This window comes from Argiope bruennichi, chromosome 4 (assembly GCF_947563725.1).
Source record: "Argiope bruennichi chromosome 4, qqArgBrue1.1, whole genome shotgun sequence".
Lineage (NCBI taxonomy): Eukaryota > Metazoa > Arthropoda > Arachnida > Araneae > Araneidae > Argiope > Argiope bruennichi.
The window spans coordinates 21025391-21046111 of record NC_079154.1 but is presented as its reverse complement, the minus strand read 5'-3'; the positions used below and the strand labels follow the sequence as shown (position 1 = coordinate 21046111).

Sequence of the window (20721 nt, the reverse complement as noted above, 5' to 3'; positions counted from 1 at the left end):
ATGAGTTTTACAGTTAATTTAAATCAAATTTCAGTTCATACATATAAAAAAACACTGTTATTTGAAAGGGGACAGGCACTAAAAAAAAATTAAGTATTAAATTTTAATTATAAAAACTGACATTAGATAATAACAGATGTTTATTTCAAATTCACTTATGTTTTTTACTAACTTTATATATGAAAATATTACCACAGATTTTTTTTTTTCATTAAAGAAATTTGATTAATTCAACTACAAATTTATAGAATTTCAATTTAATTTCTATATGGATTTAATAAGTTCATTTAAATTTGATTAAATAAATAACCAAATTCAATTTAAAAGTTTGATTCTGTTATGTGTTAAAATTATAGCATAAAAATGTTAACATATAATTAACTCCTTAGCAAAATATTCATATTTAACATTTTCATATTTTTTTAACTGTCTATCAAAATAATTATTTAAATATCTATGATCTTTATAAATGATCAAATTATTTATAGTTATAATTTTTTTTAGCAAACAATAAAATGGTGATAACATTTCTTTAAACTTGAATATCTGGACAGAACGTCTTATATTACTGGGTCTAACAATTATAAAACACTGAGAATAACATAAAATACTGGGAAAAGAAGTAAACACAGCTTACAAAATATTAAGCAATTCAGAATAATAAAAGAAAGTCGTTGAAAGTGTAACATTCTTTACTGTTCAATAGCATAAATTATTAAAAGCAATAAAAATACTTAAAAAAAATCTTAAGAGTTATATTTCTTAAGATCCATCTGATTATAGCACTAAAATTACTTAGAAATATAATTTGGTAATAATTTTTAAACTTTATTTTGACGTAACAATTGTTTCATAACTGAGGAGAATAACTGACACACATTTAAAATATAAGACTAATTTTAGAGAATTTTAACAAAATTTGAGAAAAGATTTTAAAATTATGATAAAGGACTTAATGCTATCTTTGAGCATTATTAATTTTTTACACCAATCAGTACTATTTAAAAATGAAAACACCTAAATAAAATAAATACTTTTACCAACAAACACAAAACATACACTATATTACAAAGTAAATTCTTTATTTAGCAGAATGTTTCAAGTCAGACCGACTGTACAAACAGCAATAATTTTAAAATTCCTCGATATCAATACCGACGGTGTTGACATTTTGTTTCGAACATAAATGAAACAAAGTGAGGATCAACTGCAAAACAAGTAAATAGTCACAATAACCAAAATACAAACTAGAAACCATTAAAAAAAATTCATGCTTAATGCTTTCAATAAAAGTGGAGATAATTATAATTGGAAAATCAAAAATTCAAATAACTTAATGATATTAATATATTGGTCAAACAAAAATAAATGGCTAAAATAAAAGATAAATGCAGCTTTACAGTACATAATGGTATGGTATTGCACAACTATTTAATGCACAGATTCCATGACCAATGCAACTTCATGAGTAGTCGACTTGATGAGGAATGACATATAGAAGTGAATGCATATAATTATTAAAGGTACTAAATACAATTTTTACATTTTGGAATCATATATTACACAATGGACATTGGCTCTATTTGGTTAAACCCACCATATCTTATGCAACATAACAATATGAATCTTTTTCAACTCTTTTTAAGTACTCCTTTTCAATCAATATGTCAATACATTTTTTGATGATGGGGATTTTAGGCTTGAAACGAGATGACAACTGATTTAATACTTCCGACAATAAAATATGATGTTTGACAACCTTCCGAATTTTTGCAATTCTCACTATAGCTGCTTGTATAAGAATTTTACGATCTTCTTCAACATGCCGATGAACAGTTTCCTGTTCTGATCTCATCTCGGACTTGATAGGGACATTTATATTAACTTTCAGCTTTTTATTTCGATACGCTACATTTAGTGTAATCGAAGAAGATTCGGTAATCGAATTATCATCTGCATCTTTCAATAGTTTGAGCTTAGTAAGGGCCTGCAACACCTGGAGCAAGATATCATGTCGTATTGATGTACTTTCTTCAAGCTGGTTAAATGACAGTGTGCTTTGGGTATTGAACTGTAAAAGAACAGCCATTTGAAAAGTAGATGCTTGAAAAGTGTATGGTTTGTCAAAACATTTTGAGACCAATTCGCCCCTAGACATACCATGTAGCCAGGTTAATTTTCTTCCATTAAACCGGGAACAGTAAAAAGTTGTGAACTGTTGAACACTTTGCTCAAGTTCTTGTGGCAAGGAAAACGTCAGGGTCTGATTAAATGGCCAAGAAGAGCTGCTGATAACATTGATGCCGAAGTCAACATCAAGAGGACCTCTTTCATTTTTAAATTGTTCTATCAAATCTCGACTAACACAGACATCTTGGAACATTCTCTGCAATTTAGCTGTGTATTCAAACCCACAAGCCTCTCTTAGTTTTGATATCATGATTGTTTCAGCATCATCATTACCAGACACATTCATTTGCTGAACAAGTCTCTTAGCAAGCATTTTACTATAAAAGCTTTGAAATATGTCCTTCTCTTCGATATATTTAAAAATAATCATTGCTTGATTCAAATTATCTACTATTTCCATTTCTTCTGAATCACTAGGTTTCTTTTTAAGTAAAAGATCACAGTATTTTGCAAGAAGTTCAGCAGATTTGCTGGATGACCCACTACTTTCAGTTACTGCATTTTTGTTTATGAATTTTCCACATGCTTTATCCAATGCAGTAGCAAAGCCTGCTTCACTTTCGAAAGCTGTTATAACAATGCAATTGAACCTCTGATGGATATCAAGGATGGCATTAATATATATTTTAGGATCATTCACATCCGATTCATTATATTTTTCAATTGCTAACAAGCCTTCTGTAGTAACATATTCTTCAAACTGAATTCTGAGTTGATCCAAACCTCCAGAAACACGAGACAAGAACTGGTACATCCTTTTTAAATCATCTGTTTTGTTATATGCTAATAATGTTTTGAATTCTGCATGAAAAGTTTCCATATATTTACTAATAACAACATTTTCTAGTATCCGTATTAATGCTTCTAGAGTAGTTTCATGAAGATATAGTTGAGCTCGTCGCCGTTCTTCAATAAACCAAACTTCAATCTTTTTCATAAACTCCGATACTGGATTTTTACGAATAATAGAAGCACTTTCTGTAGCATAAAACAACTCGGTTTCAGCAAGGAAAGCCGATTCAAAAGCTTCTTTATAAAGGTACAAACTAGGATGGTCTGAATATGGATCAGCACAATTAATTCCCATTTCAATATATGAATTAAGAGCTGTACTAATTAGTCTGGTGTTAACTGTTTCCCCATTTCTTTCTCTCTCTATCAGCTTCAGCACAGCACTAGACATTCTTCTTTTGAGGGGCTCCAATAAATAGTCTTTCCAGGACACCAATGCTAGGTGATAAACTTCAAGCACATCTACTCGGCTTTTTTCTCGTTCACGACGTACCCAATGCCTATTTAAATATGCACATACTCCACTTAATACTTTACTGGAAAAGCGATAATCTTGCCAAAGTTTCATATAAAGCATAAGAAGTGGTTCATCGATGAAGTCTTCGCATTTTTCATAAACAGCATGAAGATGTCCACGAAAAAATAAAGTCAGTTTTTTGTGCAATTGATTGTTTGATGGAGTACTTCCGTAAGTAGTGTTTGTGCAAAAGTCGTACACAAGTGTATAAAGTCGTAAATAATCTGATCTTGATATATTATTCGAATAAATTTTTTCTATACCTTCTTTCAAATCTCGCCACATGCATTCCAAATTGCTGTCGTTTTTAGGTGATGACATTTTTAAAACTTGCCTTTACTCACACAAAGTCGACTTCAGTCACAAATTTAAAAACTGAAATAAAGTTGAGAAACCATTATGATAAAATAGAAAAAGATAAAAACTATTTCACGAAGTACGGAACACCACAGAAAGAATGATTTAAAATTTCAAAATATTTATATTGCTTTGGAGAGCTTTAACTCCACTTCTATGATGAGAAACTGTAACAATCGAAAAGGAAACGCTACGGTTAAAGAGAGAAATCATTAAGGCGAAACATTATGATAATTTTTGAATTTTGATTTTTTTAAAATAAATTAAAGAAATTTAGAAAAATAAGACATTTAAAAAATAATGAAAATACATTTCCATATCTCTTTATTTAATTTCTTTTTAATTTTTATATGTTATTTCTGATTTATAATTCTAATTTCATATTGGACAAGTTCATAAAATAAATACAATTATTTCAGAAACTAATTCGGCAACATTATTTCTCTTTGAACAAAGCTAAACAAAGCACTGCAAACCACGATTACTGTAAACTAACATTGTTTGAGGAGTTGAGAAAATATTTACAATTGCATTATTATTAAGTGTTGAATGAATCTTAAAATTGATTCATCATAAATTAGCATGGCGTTTGTTGACGGTACGTCAACTAAAAACAATGAATTTTTAAATCGGCTGGAAGTTGATGTCGAAGAAGGTAAGTTTATAAAAAAAAAGAAGAAAATGAACTTGAAAATGTGTGTGGAAACGCATTTCTATATACAATGGCTCAAACAATTGAGAGTACACCTTACTTTTACATGATAAATCCGATTTTCAGTATAAATAACACATTACCGAGAAGTACTAGCATTTTATTTTGTTCTTACACATAACAATTGAAAGTAAAAATAAAGATCAACTAACAAATAACTTCTAAATTGGAAAAATTTCAGAAGAATTTTAAATAAACATATGCGGATTTTTGCCTCAAAAAATTGAGTGTACGCCAATCAAATTTTTGTAATATCTCGCATAGAAAGAAATTGCCACTATTTAGTTTCTTCTGCTTTTATAATGGCCTCTAAACCTCGTGACCCCATTCTTCTTTAAATGGGTTTTGTTTCTAATGTATTTTGGGACCGCTGTTTCGAGTGTGGCCCACAGATATGCAGTGACATTGATATCGGGGTACTATGGTAGTGTGTGTAAATTCTGTGTACAATGAAAAAGCCATCGCGTTTTGACTTAATGGTTAATGTGTTTGGGCTCGCTGTCCTGCTGGAAGTTGAAATTTCCATCTAAAAACAAATTCTTAGCACTTTTCTTTAGATTGTTGTGAAGTATATCCATGTAAACCATATGGACTCGCCTTTATGTTTAATTGTAGGATGTAAATTTTTTGGATCCAAAGCAGTAATGGGCTTTTTCCATACAATGCGATGGCGGTGAGTGCCAAAATTGTTGAATTTACTTTCATCACTAAATATAATTTTCTTGCAAAAGTTATTGGTCTTCAATTGATGAGTTTTTGTAAACTTCAAATGCTTTTTCAGAGTTTGCAAGCTAATGTATGGTTTCTCTCCATTAATTTGACTTTTATTTCCAGCTTGTCTAATTACATTTTGCACAGTTTCAGCTGTTATGCCAATGATTTGAGAAATTTCTGCAGCAAGTTGCATGGACCATATGGTTGCAGCAATCTAATAATCTTAAAAAATTTATGCACAAAGGAGGATGATAATAATAATAATATATTTATATATCTTGACTGGTTCTAAAAAAATTAGTAATTTTATCTACTAAAATTCTAAAGATAGGAAAAAAGCATTATAGAAATTTGTGCTTATGGATTCATTAGCGACTTCTTGTTTTAGGGCTGCATCTTTGGGTGTGACATTAAAATTGTTCTTTGAAAAAACAATGCATTACTGAAATGTTTGCAACAGTAGCGTATTCTTAAAAATATGATTTTTTGCATGACTGAAAATGTCTGACAATTCTAAGGAAACTATGAATTCTGAAATTATTCCATTTTCTATTGATTAAAAAGTTCTATATGGAATTATGCTATTTGAATTTTTCATTAAATGCATTTACAATGCCAGAAATGGGATAAATAAAACTGAGAAATATTTAAAATTACTTTAATTCAGTAGTTCCCAAAGTGTACATTTTGAGATATTATATAATTTTTATAAATATTAAAGTTGAAAGAATTTTAAATCAATTTTCTTTATAACTGTGCAAAGTTTGATTGTTGGCAATTGCTTTCATAAAATCAGCATCTGGCAAAAATTATATCATAAAAGAAATGAGTGTAGCCAGTGTCCAGTTTAATTCTATGATATAATATATAAAAATATTTTGTAAATAACAAGTTTATATGTCAATTCCATTGATTTAATATATTTATTGAAGTTCTCTAATAGATTGAATGTACCAAAATTTGTGTGAATTATTAAACTATATTAAAAATAAAATTAGTAGATTATGTATTTTATCAACCAAATTATTTTCTTTTTTGCATTCTTGATTTTTAACTCAAATTTGTAGCTGAAATCACCTATATATCTTTTATATCATGTTTTTGCAAGTTCATAAAAAAATTTCATTTAAAATAGGAAAAAAATTACATAATAAAATGCTATTTGTTAAAAAGTTTTATTTGTTGTCATTATTCATCCATCTATTCATTAAAAGTGTTTATCAAATAATATGATATTAGGATGTTCAAAAATAGTAATAAATTGAAATACATACATATGGATACTGATTTTCCTTTGTTGGCATTTGCCTAAATTTTGAAAATACTGGATACCCTTTTTTTCTTGTGGTAATTAAGACACTGACTATTATGATGTCATATTTTTCAGAATTAAATACCATAATTCCTAATCTTTATTATTTAGTAATTAAAACTGATCAGTACTGATTATAATTCAGAAATTATTTTGCACTGTCTTTTAAGATTATTTTTTCCCTCTATGCTGTATTATTTTAGAGAATTTTGTTTTAAGTACAGTAGACTGGGTAATTTGGCAGTGTACTAATCGGATTGTCGGATAATATGATGGATAATGGATGAATGGTATTTCCTAAAGGGTGAATAGGTGATCTTAGTGCAACATAAGCGATAGAATTTTGAATTAATTTTGCAATATTTATCATATAGCATAATATTCTATATAATTTGGTACATTTTGTAAGATTATGCAAATATATTTTTTGCTATTAAAATAGATTGTCCCTTTCTTCTTCTTTTTCTTAAAGGTAATTTTTATGATAATCTGGTTTTGTTCACTGGTCTGATATCTATTGGATTACTAAGTTTTTTGTCTTGATATCAGACAATGGCATTTCTTTATAACTGGCTTAAATGTATAAAACAAATTTTCTATCTCTTCAAGTACAATTTTTATCATAATATACTTCAAAGTAAGAATAGGAGCACATCCTAAAATTGATATATAATTACTCAATAGAAAAAAAAGTGATTTAATGTATTAATTGAATCAAAATCATAACAGAGATAATTTAGCCAGAAATTATCTTAGCAATCTTTTTTTCTTAATTTTTTTCTTATTTATTTTAACTACTAATTTTTTAGGAGACTTCATTGACCATTGGGACTCTGGAGAACTGCTTTTTTTAGCTTCATCAGTCTTGAGAAGTGATAGAAATTGGTAAGAGGATTATATAAATAGCTTTCTTTTTATTAATTGTCCTTTTTTTATCCTTATTTATTAATAATTATAAAACTTCTTAAAATAAAAATAAAAAAATTCAACATATGCTTATCAAGTGTCCCCCTCGAAAATATTCAGTGTGCAGTATAAAAAGAAATAAAATAAAAAAAAATTGCATAAAACACGAATAATGAGCAAAACAATAATTTCCCGTTATGTGTTAGATGAAAAGATATTCCCACATGCTTTGAGAAATTTCATTCCAAATTCTATGTTATTTTTAATTTTTTAATTTGTTATTTTTTACTTTATTAATTAATAAAATTTAACTGTAAATATTTATTTTTTAGCATTTTTAATAGATAATTTTTATTCTTAGTTAAATTAAATTATAATTATAATTTGTATTAAATTTTGATATTCTCATTTTTTAATTATTTTTACTTATAAGATTTTGGAATTTTGTTGCAAATATATTATATTTTGTATGTTTAATATTTTAAATGTTTCCAATTACCTAAAATATGAATAAAAATGCTTATAAACCTTAAATGTTCATAATTACTGCTATTATTACAAAGGATTTACGCAATTATTTTGAAAGATAATTCTTACACTTCTTATAATTTGAAAGATTATTTTCTTACACAGAGATTGCACTAGATGGGTGGTGTCCTTCTTTGAGGACTCCCCACCCCACCCCTGTGCAGAAAGAGTCATATTAAAAAAAATTTTAACTGTGAAACCCATGTGTATACAATCTATTAATCACATTGATTGTGTTTTTTTTATTAAATTTCACAAATTTTAATGTAGTCGATTTAAATTTAACAAATTTTCACTTATACAAATTTTTAGTTTTAATGGAAAAATTTTCATATCAATTTTCATTCATCCAGTTCATTGGCTTTTGAATTATTGTGTTCGTGCGAGATGGACTGACGAAAAGATAATCTTCCTGTTGATAATATGTTAATGATTACAAATTTGATGTTCAGACTATGTATCAAGTGTTATCAGTCTCATATTATGTAGTGATATAAAAAGTGTTTAAATCTGAAAACTATTTTTGAGCACCTTGAAAATGCTTAATTCTGAAAGAAGGTTCTTAAAAAGTGCATATTTTTCTCAAAAAGATACAAAGCAAACTTTGTTTCTCCAAATGTCAAATACTATAAGTTAAATACATGGTCTTAAAGATTTGCTTACCAGAAGTATCGTGAAGAAAACCAACAAAAGATAAAAGTTCGAAGATGGAACCCAGGGTGAAATATATTCATGGGTGCCATTACATATTAAGATAATATTTAAGGATTTTTTTTTTCTTTCTGCTTTCTCTTTCTTCAACAATGTACATTATCATTTATTGAGATACTGAAATGAATATCCTGAAGGGGCGGTACAAAATATTTAATGCATCATACTTGTGACTAAAAAAAATTTGAACTTCAATTTTTAGTAATTTAGATGATGAAGGATTTATCTTAGTTGTGCCTGATAAATGTAAGAATATGCAGATTGGTTTGGTCAATGAAAAATAAGAATAAAGCTAGATGAATTTGATGTACCAAAGATATATACAGGGGAGAAGCTGCTTGAAAAATGCTTATAATGAAGCCTTACCAATGCATTACATTTTCAGTCATCATTCTCATTAATATGTCATTTTGTAGGGTTCCTTGAATGACTTATTAAAGAAGTTTCTACTATACTGTATTAAATTGTGGTATTTAATTACATTAGTCGATTATATAAAATCCAGTGTAAGAAAATTGTAACTTGAAGACATAAATTTTAATTGATTCTGATGTCTTTTTAAGTTTTTTTTTGTGCATGTGTGTTTCTATCCATTTGAAAACTATTAACTGTTGGACCAGTGTTGCCAAAAAAGTGTGTTTATTTAAAAAAAACAAAAAAAAAACAGATCTAATACTCAAAATTTTAAAGGATTTTTAAAAAAAGTTTTAGAACTTTTATTCTTTGGGGTTTAGATTTTATTATTTCTTAATAATTTTTTTTCCCTTTTTGTAACTTACATTTTTTAAAAAAACATTTCCCTATGAAATCTCTCTGTACATACAAAAGCTTGTCTTTACTGACAAAGCAATGCACAGCATAAATTTTTGAAGTTTGAAACATTACATTTGGCTGGAAGTTTCTTGGGTATTAGAGGACTATTAAGAATGCACATAACAATATTTTATTTAGAAGTTTAATTGAAAAAATAAGGTAAATTTTAATATGTTTCCATTATAACATCAAAGCATATTATTACTCAAACATTTTTGTACCATCTTAAATGTTTTTAAAAAGTGACTTTTCAGTGATATTAATTTTATTTGAATGAATTTATTTTTCTGTAATTTTATTAATTTTTGAAAAATTGGATACAAATTGTAATAAAGATTTTTATTGCAATGAAATCCTAAATAAAAATAAAATATAATTTGTTCTTTGAGTCGTGTTTTTACTGCTATCAACATCATACACACACACACACACACATAAAAAAAAAAAGTGTTCTTTGTTATAATTTAATTTTAAAATTTTAAAGCAGTTCATTGAATAAGTGCTGTTAAATTTTGAGACAATGCAACATTTCAAGTTGTCTTCAAAAAATTGTTTTTGAAAATGTATCAACTGATATCTTTTAATTTTGCTTTTAACTACAGAGCTGGAATCTTGTAATTTTGAGAATTTATTTCTGTTATTTTTGCAAATTAAGAATTGTTAAATCATTTAATTTCTTTTTAAATTGTATAATTTCATTTTGTAGTAATTTTTAAAATAAAAAAAATATTTTATTTATATTTCCTGTAATTTTTAAAAAACAACAACTTTTTATTAAATTTTCAAAATGTGGAAAATTAAAAAAAGTCCTTTACAAATTTCCGAAATTAGAAGCAATAAGTTCTAAATATACTGACCTTTCACGTACTTGTATATAAATAAGTATTAGTGTTAGATATATGTATATTTACATATGAATACTTATAATTTACCTGGTCATATTAAATAAATATAAATAACAAAATTCTTTTCTGCTAATTTTTTTAAATCTGAAAATGCTGCATTAGAATATGACGTTGATTTGTCAACAATTCCGTGGCAATTTTGCCAAATTAATATGTTCTAAATGCCAAATAAAATGTTCTAAATTGCTAAATATGGTGAATTAGTATTGTTGAAAATTTATACTTTCTATCCCAAACATATTGAATATTATTTGTTACTGCTTATATAAAAATCAAATGCAAAATTTTTTGTCATGCTATTATTCTACATCAATCTTGACATTTTCAAAAATCATGTATCCATCCAAATTTCTTTTTTTATTTGATTATTGAAAAAGATCACAGATTTTTATTGATAATTTTTTTTAAGTTGATTTAATTTTTTGATAATGGTAATTCATTTTTATGTTTATGCCAATATCAAAAAGACATAATTTATTTTACAATAAAAGATACTGTGCAAATACAGACATTAATATTAAAATTTAAATAAAATGCACATTTAATATTTTTTAAAAAATCATATAAAAACCATACATTGTTATAAAATAAAATATCCTATGCTTACAAAGTACACAGGTTTACATATGCATATTTGTACAAAGGTGTTATTTATTTTTAGATAAGATACTTAAAAGGTGTTTAATTTTTGCAGCAATATCTCACTATGTACCCTGAATCTACTTCTGTCAGTTTTTGAATAATATTGCTTAGTACTTGTCAGTTGTAATAGGGACCAAAAAATGCATACAAAAAAACAAAAAAGTTCGATAATTTGGAATTTTAAATGAGGGAGCATGTGATTTACATGTGATTTGATCTATATTTATACACATATTTATTATGTCTATCTTTATACTTTTGACTATATTTTTATAATTTGGCGAAATTTTTTCTGGAGACTTTTTGGTTAAGTTAAATCAACAAGTACATATTGCTTATGCATGTGAACAGAAAAATGTAATTTCAAAAATGCTTTCTTTGGATTCGGAGAGTTTAAAAACATAGAGATGTAGTAACATATTTATATTTTTAAAAATCTAAAAATTGACTTTTTTTTTTTTAATTGCAATATTTTTAATCTTATATAGGCGAGCATACAAATGAAGTTATTAAAAAATATTAAATATCACAACAACTAAATAATTATTACTGTGATTGTTATATGAGTAAATAGTTTTTTTTTTTTTAATTATTTACATTTGGAAACGTTTGAATTAAAATTTGAGCAAAGGTGTGTAAAAGTTTAAGTTATTTAACATAAGTATGTTAAAAAACTCTTTTTAAAGGAAATTTTGTCTATACATTATACTTGAAAAATCATAATATTCTTTTATATATATATATATTATATCTCTTACATTATTTTAATTCTAAATATGTTGTTATAAGTTATGTAATAGTTCTAAATAAATATATTTTATTTTATGATGGAGTATTTTTTTTTTTTTTCCTCTTATAGGGCTTCAGTTGCAAGATCTATCAAGCCATATGGCGAACAGACTAGGCCATCTGATTGGTATACTCCAAAGGTAATCTGATTAATTATTTATTTGTAAAAAGTCACATAAAATTCCATTTGAGTAATTGGGAAGATTTGTATTTATAAATTTTTCACAGTTTTTGTTTTTTAAAATCACTGTCTTAGCGTTCTCATTAAATTAAATTCATAAAAAAAAAGTTATGTATTAGAAGTATGAAAAGGTAGCTTATTCACAGTTTTAATTCATTAATTTAGGAAGAACCCTGCTTTCTAGTTTTCAATGTAGCCTTTTTCCTTCTTTAATTTATTGTTAACCAACATTTAAAAAATATATTAATCAGAGTTCTCACAATGCTAAATAAATCCCTAGATTCTTTTTTTTTTTGTTGTTGCCATTTTTGGATTTTTGAAAAGTATTTTTCCTAATTGATTCTAGAAAAATAAGCAAAATGTACATCTATTGTTTTTTGGGAAAGAAAATAAAATCAATTTGTTACCTGGCTTAACCTTGAGAATTCCACTGTGAGAAAAAGGGCTTTGTTTTGGCACACTGCCAATCAGGAATCCAGTGACTAAAGATAATTTAATTTCTCACTCTTTGTATCTAGTTCTCATATGCAGAACTGAAAAGATCTTTGTAATGTGTCAAGAGTTATTATTTGTATAACTCTTGCTAGGACATTTTAACTTCTTCTGAGAAATGTTCTCAGATAGTAGGATTGTCAAAAAGTTCCCCAAAGGGTCTATAAAAGGCTCTTACTTAATTTTGTTAAACTTTCTCCATACATTAAGAGTTTTTTTTTTTTTTTTTAATGTCTGGCTGATTTATGTGTATAATTTTATGCTTAAGAATATACTGAACAAATCCTTCCAGATGCAAAATGAATGTCCTTATGCATTTGCTTTCTTGCATTGCAAATTGTTTTGGAATGGTGGTGGTTGGGGGGTTGAAACCAGGAATTTGATTTCAATTTTCATCGGTCATTTCACAGCTAGAGATATTTTACAAGAATTTCATAATTCTACAGAACAATTGAATTTGAAAAAAGATTTACCAATGTCAATGGATAGTCTTGTTATAACTTTTTTGACTTAATAAATGATGAAATACAAAGAGAATTTTCAATATTTTTAATTAATATGGATTTTATAGTTTGGATGTTGCCCACACTTTATTTAAATATGGTGAAATTATAGCATGTAAATTATTGACGTTTTTTATATAGTTTATGTTTATTGAAAGAGGGCTTCATTAAATTTTCAGAAAGTAATGAATTTCTCAAACATTTAACCAAAAGCTGGTGGCTAGAGAATATACGAGGGCAATTCAGAAACTAACCTCCGATTGGTCACAGTGCGGGTAGTGGGGGGAGTAGCGCGCAATCTGTGCATTCACACGCTCAGCAGGTCAGTCGGCATCAAGCCGTAGTCGAGTGAACATCGTACCTGCGCTAGTTTAGTTTTTGTGGCAGTTTAAAATGTGTGCTGCAATAGAAAATCCCGCCAAATGTGAAGTGCGTGCTGTTATAAGGTTTTTTATAGCCAAAGGATACTCTGCAGCAGCTATTCATCGTGAGCTTTGTGCCGTGTACGGACCAAAAGTTATGAGTGAAGGAGTTGTCCGTGAATGGGTACGTTTATTTAAAAATGGACGAGAAAACGTTCATGATGAAGAGAGAAGTGGTAGACCATCCTTGGTGACTGACGAACTCGTTCAGACAGTTGATGCAAAAGTTCGTGAAAATCGACGTTTCACAATGGCGGAGTTGTCTACTGATTTTCCACAGATTTCTAAGACTCTTTTGTACGAGATAGTAGCAGCAAGATTGGGTTACCGTAAGTTCTGTGCACGATGGGTGCCCAAAATTCTTACCGACCACCACAAAAGTCAAAGAATGGCCTCTGCATTAGACTTTCTGTCACGTTATGAGGACGAAGGAGAACCATTGTTAAACAGAATCGTGACCGGTGACGAAACCTGGATTAAGTACGTGAACCCTGAGACAAAAGAACAATCAAAGATGTGGGCACATTCAGATTCGCCTACCAAACCAAAAAAAGCCCGGCAAGATTTTTCTGCCAGAAAACTGATGGCAACGGTGTTTTGGGATGCCAAAGGGGTGTTGTTGGTTGAATTCATGGAACGTGGGACGACCATTAATCAAGACGTGTACTGTGAAACACTAAAAACATTACGACGGGCTATACAGAACAAACGCCGTGGTATGCTGACTTCCGGTATCGTTTTTTTGCACCATAACGCCCGTCCTCACTCTGCTCGCAGAACAACAGCCCTTCTTGAGTCCTTCAAGTGGGACGTTTTCAACCATCCACCTTACAGCCCAGATCTGGCGCCAAGCGATTATCACCTCTTCATGCGTATGAAGAAATGGCTCGGGTCCCAGCGGTTTGATGACGACGAAGAGCTCAAAGATGCGGTCACAGGCTGGCTCAAGGCACAAGCGGGTGATTTTTATGCAGAAGGAATTTCAAAGCTTGTGAAGAGATACGATAAGTGCCTCAATCGTTATGGAGACTATGTCGAAAAATAGTGCAAAGATGTAGTTGTAAGATGTATATATTAAAATATTTTTATTTAACTTGGTGTATTTTTTTCAATCAACCGGAGGTTAGTTTCTGAATTGCCCTCGTATCTGTGGCTAATTGAACAATCAAAACAACGATTTGCTGTCACATGTTGAGGGCATTGAAAAAGGCAATTTTTCTATAGTAAAAGTTGACATTTTTCTTAGCTTTGAAAAAATTATGCTACTGTTTTTAACATTCTGCTTGAAAGACTATCTGTTTTTTCCCATTTTTAGTACAAGATATTAAAAAAAAAAAAAAAAAAGCAAAGAATTGAAAATTTTTAATGTCATGAAAAATAATGTTCTTACAGGTTTTACAATTGTAAACAGTATCCCAAGTTTGATTTTATAAACAAAGTTATGTATGCCAATATCAGCAAAGTTAATATGGAATATAGAAACAGAAAATTCTGAATCAGAAAAACAGCTGAGGGATTTGAAACATAAATGTCAAAAGGGTTTCAATTATAGTTTCCTTTCCACTATATATTTTTAAGGAGTTTGAGTTGTTTAGATCTACAAAAGATGACCAAACACACTTTATCTGTTATTACATGACAAAAGCAGTTCTTTCAGTTCTTGTGAGTTACAAGAACAGGAAAAAAAATATTACAAGAAAAAAGAATCTAATTTAAAATCTTTGATTTTAATAAAATTTAACAATTTTTTGAATGATGTCACTCATAGTATTTAAGAATCATATTGCTGATTGTTTATTAAAATGTTTAGGAAGATAAAAGTCTTATCAGAAATTGTTGGAGGTAAATAAGATTCTGATGATATTGTCTCAATGCCAAGCCTTAATTGAAAGATTTTCCTTAATTAAAAATATTGAGACTGAACACTTTAAAGAAGAAACATATGTTACAAAATATTTGCTTTTAGATTAATTGAAAATTTGTAGTGAATTTGAGAATATTCTATTCATGAATGAACATACATTATATGCAAAAAGTGCTCTAAGTATGTTCATACATTTTGAAATTGAAGAAAAGAAAGAATGAAACATGTAAGGGATTGGAATAATAAAAAAAAAAAAAAAAAAAAAAAAAGTGAAAATTGAAAAGATGGCTCTTGCATCTATGAACAAACAGCTGAAAATGCAGTGAATAGAGCTTTCCAATATGTACTTAAATCAAATAGTTTTAAGTGAACAGGCAAAGAAAGAACTAATGAAATTAAAAATGACCACTTCTAAAATTGATGTTTTAACAGAGGAACTATTTGATTTGTTTGTCTGGCAAATTTAACTTGTTTTAAATATGGACTGTTTGAAATTTATTTATTTAAATGTAAATAAAGATATCTGTTTTGTATCTGTCTCTTGCTTTTACCTTCCCCTTCATTTTGCCAAGCATTGTTCAAAAATAAAGTTCAAGATTCTTGTGAGTGTAACAATAAATTTTATTTTAATCAAAGTATGAATGCATTTATGAATTGAGCATCTATTGATAGTGTATGTATAAACAGCATCTAACAATAGCTGTGTATTGGCTAAAGTCTATTTATGATCACAAAAGTCTACTTTGAACAATCTACTTTGGTTTATTAATTGTACGATGTGCATAACAAATATGCATAATTCTCTTCACTTATGCATCTAGAAATAAAAAGTTATAAAATAATGGTACAGTTGAATGTGAACAGTGAAAATATTTGATTTAAATTTATCTTTTGCATTTTTATATCTAAAGTATGTATTTTATAGTCCTTGAAAAGTTAATTAATTTTTTTTTCTTTAATAAGAATCGTAATTATGTTAAATGATAGACTTATTGTATTAGAATAGAATAAGTGTATTTCTATTCGGATGCAGGTTATCATTATTATAATTAAAATAAATAATGCAATTTGTTATGTAAGGTGCCTAATGGTTTAATTCTATTTTTTGTTTCAAAGATCCATCTACAAATGTGTATTGTGTTAATATTATGATGAAAAAATCAAAGGTGTTGAAAGAAAGTTTCTAATTTCTTAAGATCAGTATTTTTAAAATTTTTATGATAAAAGTGTTCAAGAGGTTGTTATAATTTTTTCTATTTTACATAAGTTAATTTTTTTTATAAAAAAATACTTTGGTATACTTAATATCTTAATTTTGGAAATTCCTGCTTTGATCAAGTAAATTTGTAGACATTTTTGAAGATTATGTAACAATATATATATATATATAAATGTTAGTCTAAAATTAAATTAACATTATTGCTCTCTTACTGTCTCCAGACTAAACTATGTTAAAATTTCCTTCTTTCTCATTTTTATTCCCTTTTATTAAAATGTCATGTTTTTTTAATCAATTTTTCACTTCTTCATGTACTATAGTTCTGTAATTTAATTTTAATTAATTTATTTAATGACACTTCCTATATTTAGATTTTGTGTATTCAAAATAATGTGATAAGGAAATTAAATCACAAAGAAAGTCATATGAGGGAAAATTCCTAACATTCATTAAAAATTTAAAAAAAAAAAATGAGCATGTTAAACTTTCATATTACTGGCAGCAATTTTAATTTTCTAATTTTTGATGAAAAAATTCAATTTTTTTTATTACTTACAATTTTTAAAAAAAATCTTGCTGTAATATTTGCTGTAAAATTTTGCTTTATTTGATATAATATTATTTCTAATTTTTAAAATCATTATCTATATAATTTTTATAGAACTGTGCCCTTCAATACCAAAAATTACTCAATGACATTGAAGAAGATGCAAAGTAAGTTGTGCAGTATAATATTTCCTTACAGTATCGCTTTTTTTCTGGAAGTCCTTTTAAAAGTATTTGATCATTTTGTCTATTTTTTTTAAGGCAAAAGACATTACCTAGAATTGAAAGAGAAACCTCAGAGGTAATGCTTGTAAAAAGTCTTACAGAGAAGAGATTGAATGAACTAGAATGGATGAACCAACAGACTAAGGCTGCTGCAAAGTAATTATAAACAATAATTTTCAGCATAAACTATTTAACACATATAACCTTCCTATGACCTTGCTTATTTTACCATCCTGTATCAAAATTATATTAAATGAACTAGAAGTAGACAGATTAGAAGAATACATGATACTTTGAATTTTTATAATGAGGAAAAATGGATATTATATCAATTAAGATAGAAAGGATATAAACATTCACATTCTAAATTATTTCGTCTCTGTAGAAACTGCATAGTAGGAAGTTTATTAAAATTCATGCATCAGTTGAATTTTAATATATTATTAATTTTAAGGGTAGTATGGTTGCAAAAAGCAATGAATCATAATATGAGTCAAAGATTTATATCTACCGTTATGAGAACAATAGTATCAAATTGGTGTACTATTGTATTTAAATTAGAAATTTTTTAAAACTGGAATCAACTCAATTTCAGCGCATTAAAATAAAAAAATAAAACTTAATCACATAAATATATACTTGACTAATTTGAATTATGTCTTGAATATCTTTCATAATTCAGTTCATATGAATTTGCTTCAATTTATGATTATCACGAACTCTCGTTTTTATTAATAATGAAATAAAGGAAATAATGACTTTATATGTAGGATATTAATTAATTTAAAATTATTTTTAATATGTATATGCATATAAAACGATAGAATAATTTCAAAATGTAAAAATTTCTCATCACATGAAAATAGTTTAAATTTACAAAATAGGAATTTAATGAAATTTCAAAATATTTAATCCAAGACACAATAAATACTTTAGGAAAATATTTTTTGTTCCATAGGTTTTGTAAATATTCATCTTAATCAATCACCTTTTGCAACCAGCTGATTCACCAGAGATATTGGCTATGTTTTAATCATTTAGATATGTTTTCATGTCTATGATTTCACTAAATTATCAGACACTAAATTTGTATTATTTTAATTTTTTTGCATGTGTTCTATTCATTGTGTGCATGAAACTTTTTAATGGAGACCAATTTTATGACCTATTAATTCTATTAAAAAATGTAAATGATTGCTTTATCTATCTTTTAAATTTCATTTCTTTTATTCACCTTGTAAATTACACAGATATTAAACAAAATCCTTCTTCTTTAGCTTTCAATTATTGGAAAAGAAAAAAAAAATGCCTATTTAAATATTTGATAAAACGGTAAAAATAATTTGAATTTCAAGAATAATGTAATTTGTTGTGGAAAATTAGAGTAGGAGGGAAACCAAAATTCAGGAAAATTTTGTATGATTATTAAATTGATATAATTAAAAGGGCAATTTCTTGAATTTTGCAACAATGCCAAATTTATTTTTTTACAATAATTAATAACTTTGGAAATTGTGAAAAAATGGTAAAATTCAGTTTAATTTTAATTAATTAAAATTCTGATTAAAATTTTCAAAAAATGATATCGAGATTCACATTTCCAACCTCCTAGGTGTATATATGTACCAAATTTAGTATTTTAGGTTAAATTATCTGGCCTGTAGAATGTCAGCCCATTCATTTATCTATATTATTTATAGTGATAATTGTGTTTAACAGCAGGATGAAAAATTTATTAGATACGGAATTTCTCCATTAATTAACTATATGTGTCAGATCTTTGAAAATTATTTTTTAATTAACAAATATGACAAAAATAGTTTTGATTATGATTCTTTGAGACGATGGATCTAACATTTAATGTTGTTGGATTGAGCATTATTAGCAAGTATTATGTTGAGATAATTTTATTTAAACATATGGTTCAATGAAAGCTTTTAAAAAATAACATTGATTTATCTGAATATCTTATATGATTTGTTACATGATATTTTAAAATTAATATGGCATAAGAATATTAGTGTGCATTTTGCTGGAAAAAACAAACAAACTAAACCTATGATTTTCTCATGTTTCAAAAATTAGTCATTCATGACCATAAAAAGTAGCAAATCTGAATTGCAATTGTTTATTTTTTCTTTATATAGATTAATGAATATTTTTCTTGACTGGGTTAAAGAAAAATTGGCTATAATTTAATGATTCAGAAAGAATGTAAATTCCTGTTTGAATCAAAGAATAAAATACCATATTGCTATTGTTCAAGAATAATGAAGAGAGAGAGAATTAACAGAATGTTCAAGCCTTAGTATTTTGTTTTCAATCTCATTTCAAAAGTGCTGCAAATTCTGTACATTCTTTAAATATAGTTATAGATGGATTTAAAAGCTATAATAAAACAATTTATATGAAGTGTACTATAATATTGATCAATCAAATAGAAAATGTGTTCCTAATAAGATCAAATTCTCAGTATAAGTACTTTATTATATTTCATAATTAGAACTATGATTTTTTTTCTTTAAAATCTTTGAAAAAGAATGATTTATTTTGTACTGGACTGAGAAGTTGTAAAATCTTTATTATTTGATTATTTAAAATTTAAAAAAATGTAATTGTGAAATTGTATTTGCATTATGAAGATTAAAATGTAAATTTGTACAAAAAAATGTTCAAAATTTTTGTTTTTGCAGCATAACAAAAACGTATTTAGAAATGGTAGAAAGTGGAGATTTTGATGAAAACTTGGATGATATTTTGAAACAAATAGAGGAGTAAGTATAATTTTTTATATATAAATAATTTTGAATCATAAATAAGTTGGAAAAATTGGATTTAAAAAAAATTGTCTGAAAAATAATTCTAAAAAAAAAAAAAAAATTTTTTTTTTAAATGAAATATACAGTGAATTAAAGATCTTTTCTTTTTCAATAAATAAATAAATTGTGATATAATTATTTCAATTGGATATTTTTGTTTTTTATTTTCTTTTGAATAGATGTTCACTTGGTTACACTGAAAAATCTAAATATAAAATGATTAATTTAAGAAAGAAATTAATAAAAAAAAAAACAAATAAAAAGTTGCTTAAATTTTTTTATATATTTAAGTTTAATAAATGATTTTATGCTTATAAAATATTATTTATTTTGATCAATATATTTTGTTCAAAATTTTTTTTTATTTACTATTGGCATTAAATGTATACTAAAAACTGCATTCTAAGTGATATAGTATGTATATATTAAGAGTTCATAATTAATCTGAATATATATAATTTGAATTATCTTTTGTCAACCTGAGTCCAACTCAACAAAATAAAAAACTCCCAAAATACAGCCTTCTTTTGCCTTGTGAAAGTCACAAAATATATTAAATAAA

General features: G+C 26.8%; 2 protein-coding genes across 4 annotated transcripts in view; one reads left to right on the top strand and one right to left on the bottom strand.

Moving 5' to 3' along the window:
* Positions 1-1065: 1065 nt before the first annotated feature.
* LOC129966596 (cullin-1-like) lies at positions 1066-4039 on the bottom strand. Its single transcript, XM_056081084.1, has one exon. The coding sequence runs from the start codon at positions 3818-3820 to the stop codon at positions 1604-1606; it is 2217 nt and encodes a 738-aa protein (XP_055937059.1). The 5' UTR covers positions 3821-4039; the 3' UTR covers positions 1066-1603.
* A 272-nt stretch (positions 4040-4311) lies between these two features.
* Positions 4312-20721, top strand: part of LOC129965481 (bromodomain-containing protein 8-like) — a 60735-nt gene continuing 44325 nt past the window's right edge. For all 3 annotated transcript variants that reach the window (XM_056079388.1, XM_056079390.1, XM_056079387.1), the window contains exons 1-6: positions 4312-4511; positions 7404-7479; positions 11959-12028; positions 17231-17283; positions 17377-17496; positions 20034-20114. In XM_056079388.1, coding sequence (XP_055935363.1) covers positions 4439-4511; positions 7404-7479; positions 11959-12028; positions 17231-17283; positions 17377-17496; positions 20034-20114 — 473 coding nt within the window. In that variant the 5' untranslated portion in view covers positions 4312-4438. The remainder of the gene's footprint in view (positions 4512-7403; positions 7480-11958; positions 12029-17230; positions 17284-17376; positions 17497-20033; positions 20115-20721) is intronic.

Coding starts and splice junctions, on each gene's coding strand:
- LOC129966596 (XM_056081084.1), bottom strand. CDS start 3,820: ATGTCATCACCTAAAAACGACAGCAATTTGGAATGCATGTGGCGAGAT.